Source organism: Phyllostomus hastatus, unplaced genomic scaffold (genome assembly GCF_019186645.2).
Source record: "Phyllostomus hastatus isolate PE091 unplaced genomic scaffold, TTU_PhHast_1.1 phas_contig_283, whole genome shotgun sequence".
NCBI lineage: Eukaryota > Metazoa > Chordata > Mammalia > Chiroptera > Phyllostomidae > Phyllostomus > Phyllostomus hastatus.
The window spans coordinates 9,827,370-9,850,449 of record NW_025333833.1 but is presented as its reverse complement, the minus strand read 5'-3'; the positions used below and the strand labels follow the sequence as shown (position 1 = coordinate 9,850,449).

Genomic DNA, 23,080 nt, shown 5'->3' with positions numbered 1-23,080 from the left:
GGTCTCTAAGTTGATACCTGGGTAATAAGGAGGAACAAGCCACATGAAAAGCTGAAGGAAGAGTTACATATGTAATATTACATTTTCCAGTAAACATATTTTAAATACTAAAACCAGGTAAAATTAATATTTTATTTATCTAAAATGCTATTTTAACATTTATTCAATATGAAATTATTAATAAGATCTTTACACTCTTTTTTTATATACTACATATTCAAAATCCAGTTGTACTTCACACAGCACACCTTGGTTTAGACTAGGCACACTTCGAGTGCTCGGCGGTTGCTTGAGGTTAGTAAGCTGTATTACTGAGTAATGCAGTCAGTGGCAGGTATCAGAGGAGACAGGAATTTGAAAAGTAAACTCCGGAAGCAGTACTAATCAGAAGCCTCTCTCCGTAGCCCGAGGAGAAATAATGAGGACCAGAGCTGAATGAGGTACAAGGGACAGAGACGTCAGGCAAAACGTGAGAACCATCTGAGAACTCAAGTGAGCAGGAATTGAATTGTGGAGGTGAGAGAAAGGGTAGAGTCATTTAATAAAATGGTAATAAAATAAAAGGGTAATTCTTCATTTTTAACTGAGTGGAAGAGTGTCATAAACTGCGATGAAAAACATCTCAGGGAAAAAAAATTTCCCTGAAAAAAGCTGAGGGAAAAAATGAGTTGTTTTGAACATGTTGACTGTGAGGTACTTATGAGATATCAAGATGGAGAATGTCTAAGAAAATAACTGAAAAGCAAAATAAGCTTGAGATGCAGATTTGGGAGCCATGTATATGTAGACAGTGGTTGAACCGCCAAAATAAGACAAGCCCCTTCAGACCAATATCCCCCATGAATACACAAAAATCCCTAACAAGATATAAGCAAATAGAATCCTTAACAAGATAGAAGCAAAAAATAATCATATACCATGACCAAGTGGTATTTATTTCAGAGCTGTATGGCTAGCTCAATATTCAAAAAGTCAGTAATATAACTCACCAAAGTAATGGGCTAAAACTCAGAGAAAAGTCACAGGATCACATCAAAAGATCTAGAAAAAGCATTTGAAAACAATTCAACATTCATTCATGATATAAAAAAAACTCTCAGAAAAACAGGAATAGAGGAGAACTTCTCCCAATGTGATAAAACTTCCTTAACCAGAAAACCTATAGCATTAGCCGAGAAACTTTATTTATTATACTTAATAATGAAAAACTGAATGCTTTCCCCTAAGACTGAAAATAAGGCCAGGATACCTGCTTTCAAAGACAGTTCTGGCAGCCTGAGCCAGCACAATAAGGTAAAGAAAGAAAGTAGAAGGCACAGAGATTAGAAAGAGAGACCTGAAACTGCCCATTTGTAGATGACATGATTGTCTATGTAGATAATCCCCCCAAACAAAACAAAAAACTCTGAGAATGAATGAGTTCAGCATGGTCACAGGAAATAAGACAGACATACTAAAATCAATGGTATTTTCTAGTAACGAACACACGGGCACTAACATTTAACAATGTAATACCATACTTGACAATCGCTCAAAAATACGTAAAATACTTGTACACTGAAAAACACAAAATGTTGATGAAAAACTGGAAGATCTAAATACAGTGGGGGCCCCCCCAAATACTTGTAATTTATTTATAAAAAAACTGTGTACTTATTCTTTCATGTTTAAACTTCGGTCACCTTCAAAGATTGATGCAATATACTTACAGAGATGTTTTTTCCACTGCTCAAAAACAGTTTTTGAAGTCATTGAAGTGCTTCTGCCATTTTTTTGTTTCACCTCTTCCACAATGGCAGAACATTTCCCATTGGGGACTTTTTTCATTAGGGGAAACAAACGAAAGCCACTTGGGGCGAGATCAGGTGAATATGGAGGGTGGGGCGTGGAGAAATGTCCATTTTGGTCAAAAGCTGCTGAACACTCAGTGCAGTGTGGGCAGGTGCACCTGTCAATCACTCATATGAAATGGGCAAATATGTTGAGTCTTAAAAAAAAAATTCCCCTGAAGCCAAACGAGCCTCTCACAACCACACCAGCTGGTACACTGATACAGATGGATCACGAGAACATTTGCCTAGCAGGGGAAGCCTGCACTACAAGGGGCCTGCCTCCCAGAAGACAGTTCTGATTTTTTAGGGGAGTCCCCCATCATAAATGTAGAGAGGTAACATGTTCATGGGTTGGAAAACTCAACACAGTAAAAATGTCAATTTCCCCCAAACTAATACATAGGTTTAATACAATTCTTATTAAAAGTGTGGGAAGACATTTTGTAAATATAGATAGTATTATTGTAAATGTATATATAAAGGAAAAAAGAACTAAAATAGTCAAAACAATCTTGAAAAAGAGGAATGAAGTTGGAGGAATGAATCTACCCAATTTTGAGACTTATTATATAGCTACAGTAATAGACATTGTGTGGAATTGGTGAGGTATAGATATACAGATCAAAGGAACTGAAGAGGGTCCAGAAACAGACCCACACAAATATGATTGTTGACAAAGGCACAAAAGCATTTTAATAGAGGAACGACAGCCCTTTCAACAAAAGGTACTGGAGCAATTGGACATCCACAGGCAAAAATGTGCTTCAACCTGTCTCACACCATACACAAAAATTAACTCAAAACAGACCACAAATTTAAATGTAAGACATAAAACTATAAAACTCTTAAGAACGCCACCCCTCCCCCAGAAAACCTATAGGACCTAGGGCTAGGCAAAGAATTCTTAGATTTGAAACCAAAGGCATGATCCTCAAAAGGAGAAACTGATGAACTTGACTTCACCAAAATTAAAAACTTTTGCTTTGTGAAAGACCATGTTAAAAGGATGAAAAGAAAAGCTGCAGACTGGGAGAAAAGAGTCACAAATATTAACCAATGACTTGTATCCAAAATACACAAAGGACTCCTAAAACAACACTAATAAAACAAAAAACTCAAATAAAAATTGTCAAGAGATTTGAACAGACAACTTATTAAAGGCGTATAACAGAGAGCAAATAATCATATGAAAAGATGCTCAATGCCATATGTATTAGGGAATTGCAAATTAAAACAGCAATGAGATACCATTACACACCTAGTCAAGTGGCTAACATCCAAAAAGCTGACAATACCGAAGCAACAGGAACTCTCATTCACTGCTGGTAGCCAATCTGGGAAACAGCCTGGCAGTTCCTTACAAAGTGAAACACAGTCTCACTGTAACATCTACCAACAGCACTCCCAGGTTGAGTTGGAAAGTCATGACCACACAAAATTGGCACATAGACATTTACAGGAGATTTATTAATAATTACCAAAAAATGGAAGCAACGAAGATATCCACTAGCAGGTGAATGGATGAACAGACCAATGTACCCATACAATGGAATATTATTCAGCAATAAAAAGAAATGAGCTATCAAGTACAAAAAGACATTGGAAGAACCTTAGATGTCTATTCCTAAGTGAAAGAAGACAGTCTGAAAAGGTTACATCCCGTATGGTTCCAACCACATGACATTTTGGAAAAGGCAAATCCACGGAGATAGTAAAAAGATCAGTGGTTGCTCAGGGGGAGGAAAGAGAAGAGCACACAGGTGAAGCACAGGAGGTTTTTAGGATAATAAAACTCTTCCATATGAAACTGTAATGCTGGATACATGTCATCATGAGTTTGTAAAACCCATAGAACTGGATAACACAAAGAGTGGGTCTTAATGTAAACTAGGGGCTATAGCTAATAATAATCTTCAATATTGGTTATTAAATGTAACAAATATACCACACTAATGAAAGATGTTAATAACAGGGGAAACTGTGTGCAAAAATGGGGTGGGTAGGAGTGGGGTGGGGCGGGTACATGAAACTCTATGTACTAGCTGCTCAATTATTCTATAAATCTAAAACTACTAAAAAATCAAGGCAATTAATTATTTTTTTAAAAAGACTGGGAGAAAATATTAGTAAACATTATTTAATAAAGGGCTAGTATCTAAAACATATGAAGAACTATAAAAACTCAATAATAAAAAAAATATCATCCAATTAGAAAATGGGCAAGAGACACAGATATTTCACTGAAGAGGATATACAGATGGCAAATAAGCATTTGAAAAAAGGTTCAACAAAATTAAAACCACAATAAGATATTGCAACACACCCATCACGATGGCTTAAATAAAAAACAGTGATATCACCCTGGCCGGGTAGTTCAGTGGGTTGGAGCATCATCCCAAACACCAAAAGGTTGCAGACTGGACTCCAGGTCAGGGCACATACCTAGGTTGTGGGTTCCATCCCTGTTTAGGGTGTATATGGGACACAACTGATGGATGTTTCTCACATCAATTGTTTCTCTCTCTCTCTCTCTGACCCCCTAGCCCTTTTCTCTCTCTCTCCAATCAATAAACATATCCTTGCGTGAGGATTAAAAAAAAAAGTGATGTCATAAAATGTTGGGAAGAAACTAGATCACTTTATATTCTCATCGTTATTGATGAGAATATAAAATGGTACAGCCATTCTGAAAATAGTTTAGTAGTTCTTAAAAAACTAAAATGCAGCTAATACATTACCCAGAAATTACACTCTTGGGCATTTATCACAGAGACATGACAATTTATGTTCACCAAAACCCGGTACATGAATGTATATAGCAGCTCTATTCACAACAGCCTGAAATTGGGAACACCACTGTCATTCAGTCAGTGAATGGTTAAACTATGAGGCACCCATATGATGAAATACCACTCAGCAATAAGAAGGAACAAACTATTAATTCAAGCAAAAAGCCCAGATGAGTCTCCAGAGAATTATGCTGAGTTAAAAAACAGCAGATCTCAGATAGTTACAGGACTATATGATACCACTTTTATAGCACTCTTGAAATGACAAAATTATTAAATGGGGAACATATTAGTCATTGCCATGGATAAGGGAAAAAGGGAGCACAAGAGAAGATACAAAGTAAATTTATGTTATTATTCAAAGCTCTATTTTTAAAGCAATTTAAGGTAAAATATAATGGGATTGTTAGTGTAGTATTTTATTTTATTAAGATTTTACTTTATTTTTAGAGCGAGGGGAAGGGAGGGAGAAACAGAGGAAGAGTAACATCAATGTGTAGCTGCCTCCTGCACACCCCACACTGGGGACCTGGCCCACAACCCAGGCATGAAACCCAGGCATGCACCCCAACTGGGAATCGAACCAGCGACCCTTTGGTTTGCAGGCTGGCGCTCAATCCACTGAGCCACACCAGCCAAGGCTAGTGTAGTATTTTAATTAGCACAATGCCAAGTAGAGAAAAGCTACTCAAGAAATACTTCTTAAATTCAAATTAATAATCAGAAGTAGATGATATCAAACAATTGATTTTATGGCATCCGCAAGATTTAAGCTAATATTGAGAAATGACAAATTCTAAAATAATCCATTTCCTCTCTGTATTAAACTAAAGAAATTACAACAGAATATCAAATTTCAAAAGGGTTAAGGATTTGAGCTACTTTCAATAAGTAAGCCAAAAATAAAAACATTTATCCAAATGACTTAAAAATTTTTTTGTGTATGTCTTTATAAAAAAAGGATAAAAAAAGGACAAAAGTTTCCCTGGAGAGTTTTTTTAAAAAAAATACTGTTTCTATTATAGTACAACAAGACTAAAATTTGGAAACTCAGGCATAGCAGCCTACTATTCAGGGTAGAAACAGGGTAGCAAACTGGCTGCCCCCAGAGAGGAAGAACTGCAGGACTCTGTGTGCTCACTCACGACAATGGAGCGACTGTGTGCACTGAAGGCACTGAGCTACTGCGCAGGAATCCTCATTAGGGGCACGGCGCCCCTTCCAGAATGTTAAACTAGAAGGGACCCTAGAAGGGTGGAAAACAACAAGTAAACATAAATGAACTCAGCTTTTAAGTCAGCAGAAAACCTCTTTTTTCCCCAAGTGTCTTTAAAAGTCTAAGAGCAGAAAACAATAAAGTTTAAAGTAAAATATGAAGCATTTTAAAAAGAAGTTTATTATTTTATATATTTGGAGAACAGCAGAGAGTAAAATACACTGGGAATGCGTGAATGTTTTAGAATGTTACAAACTGTAAATGAAAAACAGAAAACCTAATGAAGTGCTTTCTCCCCATCAATGCAGTAGAAGTGACCACACAATGGCTTTTTCTATTACGGTACCTCCCACAGGATTTTCCTTGCCAAAGCCAAGAAACCTCAAGGACACACAAAAACCATTTAAAACACTTTCCTGTCTCTTCTAATCCCAATTCTAACAAAAAACCTGAAGGATTTGGCATCAAATTTAAGCTTGTGATGATGTGAATTCTTAAAATATGGAGATTGGCTGCTAAATGCATTCCTTTGTTTCTAAAATCAATGACGGAAAAGAAAATATACTGAAATGTTTAAAATATGTTTCCTTCTTATGGCAACAAGTGAGGGCTATCTGCCATATTATCATAGTCTCCTTAAAATGGGCCTAAGCTACCTCCCTAATTGTTAAAAAAATGACTCTAGGTACAGAGTTAACTCTTGTGCCTCCATTTTTACAAAGTATGCAGATAACATAAGAGATAACTTTGAGAAAAAAAATCTTAAAAATGCCTAACCCCCGATAATGCTATTACTATGATAACTCTTGCAGGCTAGTGCTCTGAAAAGACTCAGATCCCTGAATTTGAACAAGGTTACTACTTCTCCATCTTCTACACTTCTTCCCTCATAAAACTTACCCTTTGCCATAATAGTACATCCACACTCCATAGGAAAAGATGTGCCTCATTAACCATACAGATTCTATTCTTTTGGCCAATGATTATTTTGAAAGTATGTTTTCTGATGCCTTTTCTCTTGGAATACTGCCCAAGAAAGCAACAGAAATCGAGTAATACTTTTGATAATCACTCAATATCAAATTTTCTGTCATCACTCTGAGTTGTCTTTTCAATTTCTGCCCCCTCTGTTCTAGCTTTTTTGGTAAAACAAAACAATAACAAAAAAAGTGATATGAATACTTAACATGCAGCATTATGAAAAGTGTTTTTCTTTAAATTTAGGGATATGGTTAAGCTATATACCCAATGGTCTGTCTAAAAAATGCTTGCTTCAAAAATATTTTTACCGTGGGTGTGTAAATCAAGTTCAGTGAGTAAACATGTGTTATTTGAACAAAAAGTCAAACATATTTCTAATTGATACTTGCCCTATACAAGCCCCCCGGCCCCCTGCCAGGTGATCAAAAGGGTTTCTCTTACAAAGGCTTTTCCAAATACATATACCAGCTCTATATAGCAAAGAGAATTATATTTCACTTAATGATAAATTCCAATTATGTAGTTCAGTTAGAGTACATAAGGTGATTTCAGGTACATTACCTTATTTAATCCTTACAAATTGTGAAGTAAATGGAACAGATATTATTATTTACATTTTAAAGGTGTGGCTTTGGGGAGAAATAAAAACAGCCCTAGGCTGAAGACAACAGAACTGGGAAACGGTTAACACTTCCACCACTCACAAATTACACTGCCCTGGGCAAAACACCTAATGGGATAACTGGAACCCTCCTTAACTCAATATAAACAGCTCAACCTCTGGGATGTCTTCTCTGTACCCCCATCCTGAGAGGCCTCGAGGCTGTGTTAGGGACTTGTGCTGTATGTAGGTGTTTCTGGTACTTTACTTATCTCTTTACTCTTTATTTCAATGTCTTTTTAAAAGTTATTATCATGGTAAAAAATACATAAGTATAAAATTTACCACCTTAACCATTTCTAGGTGTACGGTTCAGAAGTTTTAAGTATAGTCGAACTGTTGTATAATGAATTAATCCTTTTTAACTTGATTATTTCCCCTAATAGAGTATAAATTATTAAGGATAAGAATCATGTTTTGTTTGTTGCTCTATTCTTAGTGCCCAGCAGAGCCTGATTCATAGAATATTCTCAATAATACTTACTGAATGATGCTTGCTCTCTCTGCACCCACTTACCTACTCCCTTATGCCCCTAATTTAGAATTAAGAAGTGAGGTGTTTATACAGGAGTGTATCTAAATACATTAATTTAAATAAAAACTTTTTCTAATATGGCCGACTGGTTTTCTAATTAGGGTATATGGCAGATATTCTCTATAAATTGAATGAGTATTACCTGCAGCCCCAAGATGTCCCCCCTCCCCAAAAAAATACATTTAAAGAATGTGACAGGGTAAAAGCATTTCATCAAAAAACACTGCATTGGTAAACATTACTAAAATTAACAGTATTTTGATTTCCCTGATTGTTTCTCGAGTATGTCTGGCTAATCAAGGAGCCTCTAAAATCAAGTACCATACTGATCCCACACAAGCTTTTTGCTATACTGTCCAGAAACAGAAAGTGAATGGCTCTAGCGACTAGTTAACAAATCCTTTTTCACTCAGTTTATGTTCAATTCTTTACTTCATTCAGTTTATTTTCAACAAAAAATCTTGACAGATCACTAGAAATAATTATTGATGATAAACTACTATGCAATTTTTTTGGTCACAAAACTCAGGACTTGTCCCCCAAAAATGGAGTGATACTGAAACAACAGAACTTCGATTCTCATCTATATAGCAAAGTTAACAAAGTTTCTCAGAGTTAACTTATGTAAAAACTGAAAAATACAATATTAGCAAGTTATATAAATTTATTTCATTAAGAGATGTGTAATAATTATTAAAATTTGTAGTATATTAATTTTTTTAAAGATTTTCTTTAAGAGAGAGGGGAAAAGAAGGAGAAAGAGAGGGAGAGAGACATCAATGTGTGGTTGTCCCCCTCACACCCCCCCACTGGGGACCTGGCCCACAACCCAGACATGTGCCCTAGACTGGGAATCGAACCGGCGACCCTTTCATTTGCAGGCCTGCACTCAATCCACTGAGCTATACCAGCCAGGGCTATAATATTATTTTGATCAACTACAGATAATAATCAGGGTAATGATAATTACAAGAGAGAAAGAAAAAATTGAATCTCATAGCACTTCCTAGAATAGGAAATTAATAATTTAAAGTAAAGTTGAGTGGGAAATAGATGTAAATTTCATTAACTATTAAAAGAATAGCTTCATTTAAAAAATAAATCATGGTGAGTATCATACTTTTATATTTAGATTACTTGGAAACATTTAGTAAAACATTTAGCAGTTTTGTTTTAAAATGTGAACATTTAAAGTATAATGGAAACTACATATTTGTAGTTTAAACTTAAGATGCAAAATTTCAGGTGTAAACTTAAAAATGTCCAAGAATTAATGATTTAAATAACAGTGGTTTAAAATAGTAAAATTATAGTTTAAAAAATTCTTTGACTGGCTGGCGTAGCTCAGTGGATTGAGCGCGGGCTGGGAACCAAAGTGTCCCAGGTTCGATTCCCAGCCAGGGTACATTCCTGGGTTGCAGGCCATAACCCCCAGCAACCGCACATTGATTTCTCTCTCTCTCTCTCTCTTTCTCTCTCCCACTCCCTCCCTTCCCTCCCTAAAAATAAATAAATAAAATATTAAAAAAAAGACTTAAAAAAAAAATTCTTTGAAGGGGTATATGAGCAAAAAAAGTCTGAAACTACAATAGTGTCCAAACCACTGCTTCAAGCCTTAGGTTTTTAAATTGGAGTGTTTGCAGATTTGAGGAATTCAGATTTCAACTTCTTAATCGATGGTGTCAATAGTTGAAGATGAGCCCTAAATTTCTACCAAAAAACAGTACTTACTTTTATCCAAAATGGGAGAAAAGTAAAAGGTTCTTGAGCCATCTGGTTCCATGGATCAAATCAGTTGCCTAATTCACAAATTCTCTAGTAATAACCAAATCATGATGCATGCCCAGCTGAGTAACAACATTCCTCATCAAGACTTAAAATTATAAGAATTTTGAGGATGTGCTTTCTTCACTTAGGTACTTAGTTAAATGCTTATCTAACAAAAGTGCCTACTTAGTGGTAGGATTATTGGCTGCATTATCAATATTACTGTGATCACATAATCTACTGCAAAAAATGGAAATGTGTTACAATGTTCTGGAGACCAAATCGCAAGCCTTACGAAGAAACCACCTCCCTAATCTTTCATGACCATTAGATATACTTGAGGTAAGTGGCAGTTCTAGAACACTAAGGCTATTAAAATACAGTGTCTCCAAAAAAAAATTACCAACAAAATTTACCAAAGTATTTGAAAAGAATGGTAATAATTTCAATTAGTAGCATTTCTTTATAGCCCACTGATGAGAGCGCAGGCTCTAAGGTGTGGGCTGATACTGATTTAAATAGACAAAGGATGCATTTTAGTAAAAGGAAGTGAGATCTTTGATAGACAGTTCTTCAAAAAAGGTTAAAAATTCAAAAGCTGTGACTGCATGTGGCTCAGAACTAAAAGCTTTTTTCTCCTCCCAACATAAGAGCAATCTCAAGTAATAACTGGTTGTCATGGAGATAAGAAACTAGAGAGATCAGAGAACTCAATTTGCAGTTAAATGGGCTGGAAACACTCCCTACAACTTGGTAAAGGAAAGCGATTAAAAATATACATGATTGCCAGAGGGACTCTTTTTCACCTAGCATTTCCCAACCTCATTAATGAACAAGTCTAAAAAACCAAATGAAAACCCAAGGTATCCAAAGACTGAACCCATTAAACATGATTCAGGATTTTAAATGTTATCACAAATCCTTCTATTCCAGAAGACTCTGATTCTTTTTAATGGTACCTGTCAGTAAATATTGGAATGAGACTAAAGCTGTTCAAGAACAAACGAGTACAGCTGAGGGGACTGGAATTTCAGTGGAAAAGTATGCAGAGTTAGAAACAGACTTAAGGAGCGAAAATCTGGGTTTTGAAAAATCTCTTCAGAGGCAATCATTGAATACCTTTGTGAGTGCTGTAAAGGGCCGCAAATGTCACCATGAAGAAAGTTGTCGAGTATTTCCCAGCATTAACTAAATGAGGAAAGGCCCTTTTAGTGTCTCGGTACCGGCGCAGGCACTGGATGAAGCGAAGCCAAGCGGGAATGCACTGAACAATGGCCCGCACACCATATGAGTATTTGTGGCAAATTTCTCGCTCTGTGAAGATTTCAAAGAAGAAAAATTTACAATTTAAAAAAATAACTTGTTCACATCATTTAGTCATATATTGTAACTACCAGCAAGTCCATAAAATCAAGAAGCCTGGGTTTCAGAATCACTTTCTTCTCTGTACCTACTTTATTCTTAATCTTTTTAGTGGCAAATAAGCCCAGGAGAGAAGGTAAAATACATAGGAAGGACCTAATGGGCAAATCTGCCATCTCAGGTTTCTGACTATCTCTTCTGGGATCATTTCTCTGCAGCGTGGTAAAACCATAACAAAATTAGAAGAAGAGTGTATTAGTCAAAGGGAAAACAATTAGCCCTGTATCGGAAACATCTGGAAAGCCTACAAATAAATGTCACTGATGACTCCAATTTCATGAACTCCAAGCCACTATAATATATCTGCTATAGGTTTTTCATGCATCTATACTCCGCCTTCTAAAACATGAAGAGCAGTTTGTATTTTTAAATGAAAAGAATGGAGTTGATAAATCAATTTTTCTTCAAATTCTGGGAATGTATTATAGCGTGATCAACCTATAATGCAGTTGTCATCTGCTGGCAATCAATGAAAATGTGTTGGCACTGGCTTCACTAACTTTTGTTAGTTGGATGTTACATAAGCTGTCTAAATTTGGTCTTTGTCATTAAGGCAAAGTTCCTTTATATCTTGAACTTCTGGTACAAACTGCGAGTGGGGAAAAAACAGCCAGCAGAAAAACAAGGTTCCCAGTAAGATAAAAAACAGACATATGGCTTTCTCAGAGCACTTGACCTAACAACTCTCAATAATCAGTATTTTTGACCATTAAAAAGCAATACAGGGAGGCAACTGTCACTAAAGCATTTGTGATATAACTACTAATGTACCAGAATATTTTACTTTTAGAATTCTTTAAGTGTAAGTTGTAAATCTCTTGGCAAATAAATGGCTAAATTCATAACATATAATTTAAGAGACAAATAATATCAGATAGAGATTTTTAGGAGTGCCAAGTACATTTAATTAAGTTTGTAATATTACTGGATGAGTTTTCACCGTGCTCTTATATGTCTCAGTTCCCATTCCCAGTATTTCTTGGTTTGCATCGGCAGTTTAGTAGTGTGGATACACATTCATACCCTACCTGGTAAAGTATTTGGCAACAGGCCCCCACTTTCATCCCATCTGAGCTCAAAACTGTAGAAGCAGATCATATATTCCAGGTCCATCAATATGACTGACAGGCTGTTCAGCTGATCGGCCAGCCAGAAATCAGCAAAGCCTACCTTATGGAAGGGGGCTGTAAATACTCGAAACTGGGAGAAAGAAAGAAAAATTGGAACACAGAGAAAGAAACAAGAAAATGTATATTAAATTTCTCTAATTTATGTTTGACCACGCAGCACGATTACTTTAGCTGATGAAATGGAAACCAATGAATCAATCATAAACACAGAAACCTGGCAACAGTGGCTAGGTTGAGAATTAGTAGTAAAGGAAATGCACTGAACGCATAACTAAGAAAGGAAACAAAGGGGGTGGGGAAAGGCAGAAATAGCTACACTTAGAAAACAGAAAGCAGAGAGTGTGAAGAGCTGAAGTCAAAAGCAGAGAGTGGCAGAAGGTAGACGTGCTGACAGGATGTCTAACATTAGGCTTTAAGGTAAATTTTGCTGGAGACCCATGTGTTATGATAATTTCTGAAATATTCTCCCATCTTAGCTGGGATGGAAGCTTGGCACTCCCTCGCCTACGAAGTATTGGTAGTAAGGGAAAGGATGGTTCATCTCACGGTTTGGAGCGTACCTTCTCTAACCAAAATCACTTTCATTTCATTAATGCCATGGTGATGACTTTATTTGTCTTGAAATTATACCACAAAAATCAGCCCATACCCTACTGTTAATGAAAACAATGAATTCAGGTTATATGTATTGAGCACTAATCCATGCTGTGTATTTTTCTCATAATGCATTTCTCATAATCCACTAACTGTAACAATTCTATGAAATAGGTATTTCTCATATCCCCATTTTACAAAAGACCTACGACAAACTTATCCTGACCTCTTCGATGGAAACCTGTTAACCACTGCAAAGTGGAGAAATCCACAAACTGCAGAGAGAGGCATGATTAGATACTAATGTAATCACCAGAAATAACCTCAATTTGTGCAGAATGCCTTGAGAGGACTGGAGTGAAGTGAAGACAGGATAAAGGGAGCTTTAATCTTCACCCTGTCGGACCCTTTCCATCTAGTACAGGTGATAATGCACTCCTAAAACAAGGAATTCGAAGTAGAAAAAATAAATCTGTAGCTCTCCTGCCATCTAGCTATATTCACTTAGTAGACATATTCAGCCTGAGACCTAGCTTTTTCTTCTCAGACTTGGCTGTTTTGTTTTGTTTTGTTTTTCTATTCTTTCTCTAAATATTTCCCTTTATTATTTCAGGGAGATAAATGGCTTTATTATGAATCAATCCTGGATGTCAAATCCTGTGACAGGTATTGCCTTGGAACCTTGGAAGTTAAAACAGCTGTCTACAGGACAAAATACAGACTTTGAGACATTATATTCTTGTGCTGATATGTTTTGAGTCCATGGCTTGATCTCCTGATCACTGACTCAGTCTTTCAGTAAGTTGTACAACAAGCCAGAGAGACAAGCTATATATACTGTCTGCTACCATATGCTCCAGGTACAGCAAACTCTTTTTGGGGGTGGGGGGCACTTTAGGGTTTGAGATGTTAGCTATTTATGCACAAAAAGGTTCTGCTACCAGTTTATACAGTATTTTAAGGAACTCTAGGGTGTAGAATAGACTTGAGACAGAAATAAGAGGATAATTTAGAATACACCAAAGGATCAGAAAGTCTAACTCAACTTCTAGTCATTTTGTGAAACTGGTAGCCTAGGACAAATTTTTTATTTCTCACTAACATGAGACATACTGCCATCACTCTCACAGTCTGCCAAACCCAGCCTCAAAACCTGGCCAACACAGAAAGCCTCCATAAGAGCAGAAGAGGAGGAGAATGCATTAAATAAGAAACTAAGAGACAGAGGGATGGGACTGAAAAAAGGAAGGGAGTGGCATGAAAACAGAAACTGGGAGGAAGGGACAAAAGAGAGATGAAGAAAGGAAGAAAGAAGGGGGTAATAAATGTTGGTTTAATAAAACTAATGAAAGATAATATAATTACAGTCATTCATGCATTTAACAAAGACTTATTAAGTATTTACTATACATCAGGGATTGTGGAGGTGTAGAGATAAATTAAAAAATAGTCTCTACTCTCAAAGACCTCAAAATGATGATTGGGCAAAATCACAGTCTGGCTGGGCAAATAAATACCTAAAGAAATAATGTGAGTACTGTGTAGTAAGTGCTATTACAGATACACATACAAAATACCCTGGAAATAAAAAAAGGGAGCAAGTAGCTCAGTCAGAGATAAGGTTGGGGTGGCGGTAGAAAATAAATAGATCCCACTTAATTCCTTAACATTTATATAGTCAAATTCATCTTAGATTTATCTGAATTCCACCTTTTGAGTGAGAATTTTCCTTCTTCCTTTCTTGTTCTAGCTAAGGTCCTTCAACTTCTACTTTTTGATTTTGATTAAAATTATAACAATTCAGTGAGTAATAGTTATTAAGAAAGCTAGAGATAGTTCTAGATATTTGATGCTTTACCCATATACACAAAGAAAGTCACTAATGAACTAATACAAAGGATATACGCTAACATCTCCTAAGTTAATGCAGATAAGTGGTTAAGGAAATGAAGTTTTAATTTCTACTTTTTATAGGCTTGTGAATAATCACATTCTTTCCAAATTTGATTTTTATATTTCATTAGTTTGATCCACTCAATCAGAGTCAGACATAGTAGATAAAGTAATTACCAGGCCTAGCTGTTCAATGGTAGTGTGTAAGAGTACAGACTGCCAGCCTCGTCTCTGTTACGTACTCTGTAACCTCATTTAACTGCTTTAAATCTAGGTTTCCTCATTTATAAAATGTGGATTAACAGCAGCTCCAACTTCACGGTTTATTAAAAGGATGCCCAGAACAGCACATTATTAAATGAGAACATGTCTCTCATGTATTCTTATAGTAGAGACATAAAAATTTTACTATACAATTAAAGAAAATATTGGAAAAAACAATTCCCAAATTATATAGCAAAGTACTTTAATGTAAAAACTTTAAGTAGCCTTCTGTACAAATAAGATATTTTTGGCCCTACCTGGCGTAGCTCAGTGGATTGAGCTTGGGCTGTGAACCAGGCATCACAAGTTTGATTCCCAGTCAGGGCACATGCCTAGGTTGCAGGTCATGGCCCTCAGCAACCGCACATTGATGTTTCTCTCTCTCTCTCTCTCTCTCTCTCTCTCTCTCTCTCTCTCTCTCTCCTTTCTCTCTCCCTTTCCTCTCTAAAAATAAATAAATAAAATCTTAAAAAAAAAGAATAAGATATTTTTGTTCAGAAAATCTGAGTCACTGTTTATGCTTCCTAATTGAATTTCCAATTAGAGCAAATACTGATCTGGAGAGAGGATGTATGTATGACTTCATGAATGTAAAAAAAACCCACCAACAAAAAACTGTACTGATGTGATATGTAACATTAGTATAAAAATAAATCTATTGCCTATAAAAAAATTTTTAAGCTTTTTGGGGGAGGAAAGTAGCATATATCAATTCGATTCAGATTTAATTATGGGTGTAAATGATGCCCAGTGCCTACCACTATGGACAAGTGACATGTTCTTTTCTGACAAAAAATTAAAGAAGAAAGAAGGAAATATAGTTTTACTTCAAGATGAGGCTTTAAAAAGAGCTATATCAGAGAAACATAACTAGATGGAAACATTCTTATAAATTTACTAGAAATAAGTCTAAGGGTAAGTTTTCTCAGTGAGATTTGAATTCAAGTAAGTTGACAGGTCAATTACTATTAAAATTATCTATAAATATTTTCCTATTTACAGTTATTATTATAGTTATAACAAATCACAGTGCTTCCTTCTGTATTTTACTGCTTCTGATAGCACATTTTATTATTCTGTTATTTCTTGTTATATTAGCATTGCCAACCTCTTCCGTCAACAAGTCCTCATTTATGAGCACACAGCAGATGCATAGATAAATGTCTACTCAACGGGGAATCATTCTGCTAATAAGAGTAACTGGTCATGTACGAATCATGGCTTACTATTTAAACAAAAAAGGATGCACTGGGGAAATGCTCGCTTAGCATACAATGCATATAACTGTATTACTTCGTTATTGCAGTGATACAATCATATTAACACCTGAGTTTTCTGAGTCTTTCAAACTTTATTTCAAAATAACTATATAGAGAGTTCACAATAACTGAAGCAGAAAACAATAGGTGTTTATAATCTTAAAGTTATTTCCTTGTAACCAAATAATAACAGTTTTAAAACTCTACAAAATCTAGTAATAAATTTGACTAATAATCTCAAAATAAGAAAGGCGATCTAATAATTCCTAGCTGGAAATGATTTTAGTATAGATTTCAAGAAACATAAAAATGGCTCAAATATTCATCTTAAAAAATCCTCTAAAAATTATGTTTTTGAGATAATGATAAAACCTATTAAAGGTAATGGTATACTTATGACTTATCAAAATACTCTTGTACATTGAAGTTACATACTCAGAATCCAACCCCAAAGTTAGGCCTAGTGGTTAGGCCTTATTTTCTTAAAGGAAATTATTTACTTTTTATTTATTTGTATTTAATGAAATTGGAAGAAAAAAGGGAGGTTCTCAATTTGTGATTTAAAAAATCCTAGTGGGAAAAATAAAAAACAAAAAATACAAATAAAAAACAATCAATTTTGTGGGGAAAAAAATCAAGATTTGGTCCATTTTCTTTTCCTGAATGCTATAAATACTCACCTATATTCAAACATAAGTTGCCTTTTGTTAAGTGCTAATTATGTTGTTTTTCAATAGGAAGGCCATGTTTTGTGTCTTCGGATTTTTAAAAATTTAGTCAATGTTACATATAGGAAGTTTATTGCTAAGAACAACAACAATAAAAATCTGCTAATTATAAGGGGCATATAAAACAAAAAAATAGATAATAATTGTGGGAATTCTGGAAGTTTTTATAGAGAATGATCAATTTAATCACTAATCTTTATTCTTCTGTTATAGTTATAAGTCATAATCTAAGAAATAATTATATGAAAGCATTCCAAATTGATTTTCAATATAGAGCTGGCTTAATTTAGAAGTAAGCAGAAATCCTTTCCCAGAGTTAACTTTACACTATCACACACAAAAAATACAGCTACCATTTTTCATATCCTAATACTTTGTTCTATATCTTAATACTGAGACTGCATTGAGATCATTAAAAATAAGTAAACTGGAAGAAGAAATAAAATTTATTATAAATAAAGCATCCAAGTCAGTTTCTCAAATTAAACTTGATCTGGCAAAATATTCCTAATGCTTTTAGAGAACCAACCTTTCATAAATTAAACAGAAAAATAAAATTTTACTACTTGTTAAGAAAAGGAAACTTATAGAGTTCTACATGTTATCAGAGCTGATTGAATAACCTGTATAATGAAGTAACTGAATTAATCATGAATTATTATTAATTTGCAAAATCATTTCACTATCTGGACACTTTATACTCCATTTTTGGAGGAAAAAAATGCATGTGTGCTTTTGCCAGAGACACTGCGCTGTGAGGCATCAGGTGCAGTGCATTCTCTGTCTCTGAAGCTGGCACCACTCACACGGATTACAGCGTGAACCATGCCTTCCGGAGCGGCACACTGCAGCAGCCTGGGTTTCACCTTGAGGGAAGCCAACACACCATTCCAACAATGATACACAAATGTCTGGACTTACCAGAAGTTTAAGCAGCCAAAACCGGGATTTATAATAGAAAGTTTTGGTGGGGTTGATAAGAAAGAAAACCATAAATCCATAAAGGGCGAGTGGGTACACGTATGTGGGGATGACACTAATTGGAGCAAAGAAGCAAGCCAGAAGGCTCAGGCACCACAATATCCCAAGGAATCCAGCAATCTGATAAAGGGCAGAAAAGAGAAAAAAAATTATTATTTTTATTTTACCATTACTCAGAATCTCTTTAATAAAAAAAGGTAAGGAAGTGTTTAGTTATTAAGTCTACAGTCCTCTTCAAGCAGAAGACAGATTTCAGTACCCACTAAACCAGCTGTATAGCTAATGCAAACTCTATTTGTGGGACTTACGTCTTGCTTTGATTACCTCAAAGAGATGCTGATGAGACAAGTTGCTTCTTGGATTAAGTTCAAAGATGAGCACATGATTTACTCCAGCCTGTCTCCAACCATACGTGTTGATGCCCAGTAGGAAAAGGAATTCAATCAGAAGAAAGCCACCCCGATAGATTCTTATCAAGGGCCATATACTTCTATCTGTTTCAAGTTTAAATATAGCTGAAAGAATATCAATTAATTGGTTAGTTAGAATATTCATAATGTCTCCTTTATTGTCTTTTCTCGCAATTCTCAATGATACAGCCCTGTCACACGAACTTTTTTCAGTAAATAAAACCTAAATCTAGATTATCTTAAGATCCTGTAAATTTGCTTCTAGGTTCTTTCCCATTTTCATTTCACTCTGCAAAATCCCACCAAATAATTTTCCTAAAATTTGACTATTAGCATGTTAGTTCATTGTTCCATTAGTGTCTGGATTTCAGAGAGAATCAAGGTAAAACAGTTTAGAACCATAACACCAGTTCTGTCAGCTGGGGATTTCTGCCATGACACAACTTCTTTGGCTTTGCTTTGTCCATCATTAGACTGGCTAGAGTAATACCTACTTCACAGAGTTGCTGTGAAAATTAAAGAAAATAGTACACATGATGGCAATGTGAAAATTAAAAAGTGATGTAAAAGATAACAGTTAATACTTAGAATGCTTACCACGTGCCAAGGATTGTCAGTATCTTTACATATAATACAGAGATTCATCTAATCCTCACAATGGCTCTGTGAGTTAAAAACTATTACTGCCATTTGATTGATGAGGGAACTATAGCACCGACAGGTTAAGTAATTTGCTCAGGGCTAATAAGCTAGTACACAGCAGAGCCAGGATTTTAACTCAGTTTTGCTTTAAGCCCACACACTCTTATCCACTACTTTCTATTGCCCATATGCCCATAAAATGTCCAGTGTCACTACTATTCTGTAGCTCTCCAATACATTCAAACACTTTAGCCTACCAACTCAAGTTCTTCAGAACCTGGTCTCCAAATCCCTGTTCCAAAACTTACCTCATAGCCCCCTTAAACATTTAATTCTTATCTCCTGATGAGCTTTATTATCATTTTAATAAATTCTCATTTCACATGTGCTTGTGTTGTCCCCTGTACATAAAAGGGCCTTGCTCTTTCTTTCCAACAATTCAAATTCTACTGATTAAGAGATCCTCATATGTTCATTAATTCACTGAACTAATACGTTTCATGTTGAGCCTACTATGTGCAAAACATTTCAATTTGGCTGACAATTTCTCAATTTTTCCAAGTAACTATAAAATTATTATTTTTAAAATATTTTATTTATTTATTTTTAGAGAGAAGGGAAGGGAGGGAGAAAGAGAGGGAACGAAACATCAATGTGTGGTTGCCTCTTAGCGCCCCCTACTGGGACTTGGCCCACAACCCAGGCATGTGCCCTGACTGGGAATCCAACTAGTGACTCAGGTTCCCAGGCCAGCACTCAATCCACTGAGCCACACCAGCCAGGGCACTATAAAATTATTGTTAGTAGCACTCATTTGATATTTAATTATGCATTGTACTACCTTATACACTTACTTCATATAAACAATCACTTATTATTTAACTTTGTATTCTCTAAAATGCATAGCACATTTAATAATATAAAAACACAGGGTAGAGAAAGCTTTGTTTTGGGGTCAAACACAATAAACCAGATTTCAAATCCTAGCTATAGCAGGGCAAATTATTTAATTTTTCTAAGTCTCACTTTCCTTGTTCGTAAGTGGGGCATTAACTATTCTTAAAAATTCGTTAAGAAGATGAAATGTGAACAACATATATTGACTAAAACAGTGTTTGGTCAATTATGAGTATTCTGTATATATCATTTTTCCCTTTAACTCGAGGAAACTTCATTTTTTTCATTAATTTGACATTTATTAGGTGTTTATTATATGTTAGACAAATCTAAGACCTGGGGACTAAGTAATGAACAACAGACAAAACACTGGTCTCAGGAAACTTCTGTTCTGTACAACATCAGACAGTGATCAAGTTTTTGAAGGAAAAAAATGTAGGCTAAGAAGATAAAGAATGCTGTTACATGCTATTTCAGGTAGGATGGTCAAGAAGACCTCTCAGGATATATTTGTAGATCATTTGCATTCCCTTAAAAAAACAGACTGAATCCTGTGAATTTCTGAAAGGACAGAGCTCTGAGCAAAGGGAAAGTAAATGGCCCTAAGACAGGTATGAGCCTGGTGTGCTCCAGGAACAGGAAAAAGGCCAAGGTCACTGTGACTGGAATAAATGAGAGATAAAGTGGTAAAAAGACAGCCAGGGGCAGGTCAGGTAGGACTTCACAGTACTTTGTCAAGACATAAGCTTTTATTCTTACGTATGAAGCCAATTAAAGATTTTGCATATAAGTGACATGACCAGATTAATAATTTCAAAGGGGTACTCTACCTCTTATTTGACGAACAGACTGCAAAGGAACATGTATATTGTTACTGTATCAAATTAGGGTTATTAGGAATCTATAACAGAAGTTAAAAAATCTAAACAAGTAATTTTTCATTTTCATGAAAGTAAATATATGAAACACATATTTAAATTTGAGACAAATTATTAAATTATTAAATCTGATAAACTACTACCTTTTGCACACTACTTTTTTGGCATGAATGTGTGAAAAAAGAATCGTGTGTACGCGCATTACTACTGCTGTGTTTCCTCTCAACACCGCTATCCTTTAAGCACCTGCCGGGAGATAAAGAAGAACAGCCAGCTGGCTTCACCACATCTACCCTGCCTCCCCTACAAACACGAAGATCGGACCAAGAAGGGCTCTGAGGTGAGAGGACACATGCACAAACAACACGTTAAAAAACAACTCCAAGTGTCTCACAAAAACATAATCTATATTTATGAAAGAAAACAAAACCTTATCTTGCCCCTGAATTTTAAAAACCTTTTTGATTCATTCACATAAAAACAATGATATTTATTCTTATGTCTTATTTAATGATGATAATAGCACCATGTTCATCTTAGCAATGAAAGAAAAATTCCACAAATGACTAAGGTTTTCCCTACAGAAAGAACAACTCCCACACATACGCCATATTCAAGGCCTGTCCGGAAAAAGTCCAGCTTGTTAATATAATGAGAACAGTTTGCCCAACATTGATATAACTTTGCAGCCAAGGAAAGTGGTTTCGAATGTGCATGTGTGAACAATGACAACTTCACTGTACTAGTCAGTGGGGGTGGTAGACACCCTTGAGTGAGCATGTGTACCGTGTGGCTGTCACATTCAAAAAGACTGAGCGAGTAGAGCAACAAATCTGCATCAAATTTTTCTTTAAGCTTGAACTTTCCTTCACAGAAACTATCTGGATGATTCAGAAGGCTGCAGCTGTGGGCAACTGGTGATTGACAGCTTCATCACGACAACATACTTGCTCTTGTATCTCATCTCCTGCAGAGTTTTTGGCAAAACATCAAATCACCCAGGTGACTCAGCCCCTGCTACAGACCAAATTTGGTGCCCTGAGACTTCTGGCTTTTCCCAAAACTAAAATCATATTTGAAAGGTAAGAGATTTCAGACTGTTGATGAGGTTCAGGAAAATGTGACAAGGAAGTTGACAGCAATTGGGAGAACCGTCTGAGGTCCCAAGGTGCCTCCTTTGAAGGGGACTGAGGCGTTGTTGTCCTATGTACAATGTTTCTTGTATATTCTTCAGTAAATGTCTCTATTTTTCATGTTACATGACTAGATACCTTCTGGACACACCTCGTATACTGACATAGTGCTTCCCAACCAAAAACATGTTTTACTTACACTTCTTAACCTAAAATCTATGAACTGATCTCAAGCTATTGTATCTTTTCATTCTTCTCATCTAATAATACTCTCCTTTAACCTAGGTGAACATATCACTCCTCTCTTTCATAACCCACTCCCTCCTCCTATGCCCCATCCCTTATACCCAACTAAAATTAAAATCTCTGCTCATCTGCCTCCTTCTCTTGAAATGTCTTTCATTCCATCAGTGTTCAGTATAAATGTCATTTCTTCCTTACAGTCTTTCCTGATGCTCTCATTTATAAGTAATCACTGTTTCTTTGACCTGCTTAGAACATTTAACACTTTCTATCTTGTGTATTATTGTTTTAATATATGTCTTAATCTCTATCATAAGACTCAGGGGTATCAAGCATAATTGTGAGATACATAACATTTGCTTGCTGAATGGAACAACCCTATAAATCAAAGTAATTAAGCTCATTTAACAAATGAAGAAACTGTTTCAGAGAAGTAAAGTGATATCCTTAAAGCCAAAACAATTAACAAACACTGGAGTTGGGACTGACACCCAGGCAAGGTCTTTTGAAGACCAGTAAGTGTTCTTTCCACAACAGCTGGCTTGATTATCCAGGGCTAGGTTTTTATTGTAATATTTCCATGCATTCTATATAACAATTGCATTCATCTGAAGAAATAGAACTAGATTATACCAATTATAAATTATACCAATATTAAATCCTGAGCTTATGCAGACAATAATTATTAGAGTTAATTTTTAGTAATTGAAAGAGAACTAAGAACACAAATAAAAACATATTAATAAGTAAAGTTCATACACTCTCTAAAAGCCATGACAACTTGGGTTAAAATTTGATAATGTGCAACTAACAATCTTAGAGAAG

At 35.5% G+C, this 23,080-nt stretch overlaps 1 protein-coding gene across 2 annotated transcripts in view; it reads right to left on the bottom strand.

The window, feature by feature from the left end:
* Nucleotides 1–23,080, bottom strand: part of XPR1 (xenotropic and polytropic retrovirus receptor 1) — a 135,044-nt gene that overhangs the window by 22,445 nt on the left and 89,519 nt on the right. For both annotated transcript variants that reach the window (XR_006785609.1, XM_045838458.1), the window contains exons 8-11: nt 18,377–18,567; nt 17,993–18,172; nt 12,232–12,403; nt 10,901–11,095 (exon numbers count right to left, since the gene is read on the bottom strand). Coding sequence is in view for 1 of the 2 variants with exons in the window: in XM_045838458.1 (XP_045694414.1) it covers nt 10,901–11,095; nt 12,232–12,403; nt 17,993–18,172; nt 18,377–18,567 (738 nt within the window). In the remaining variant the exon portion in view is untranslated. The remainder of the gene's footprint in view (nt 1–10,900; nt 11,096–12,231; nt 12,404–17,992; nt 18,173–18,376; nt 18,568–23,080) is intronic.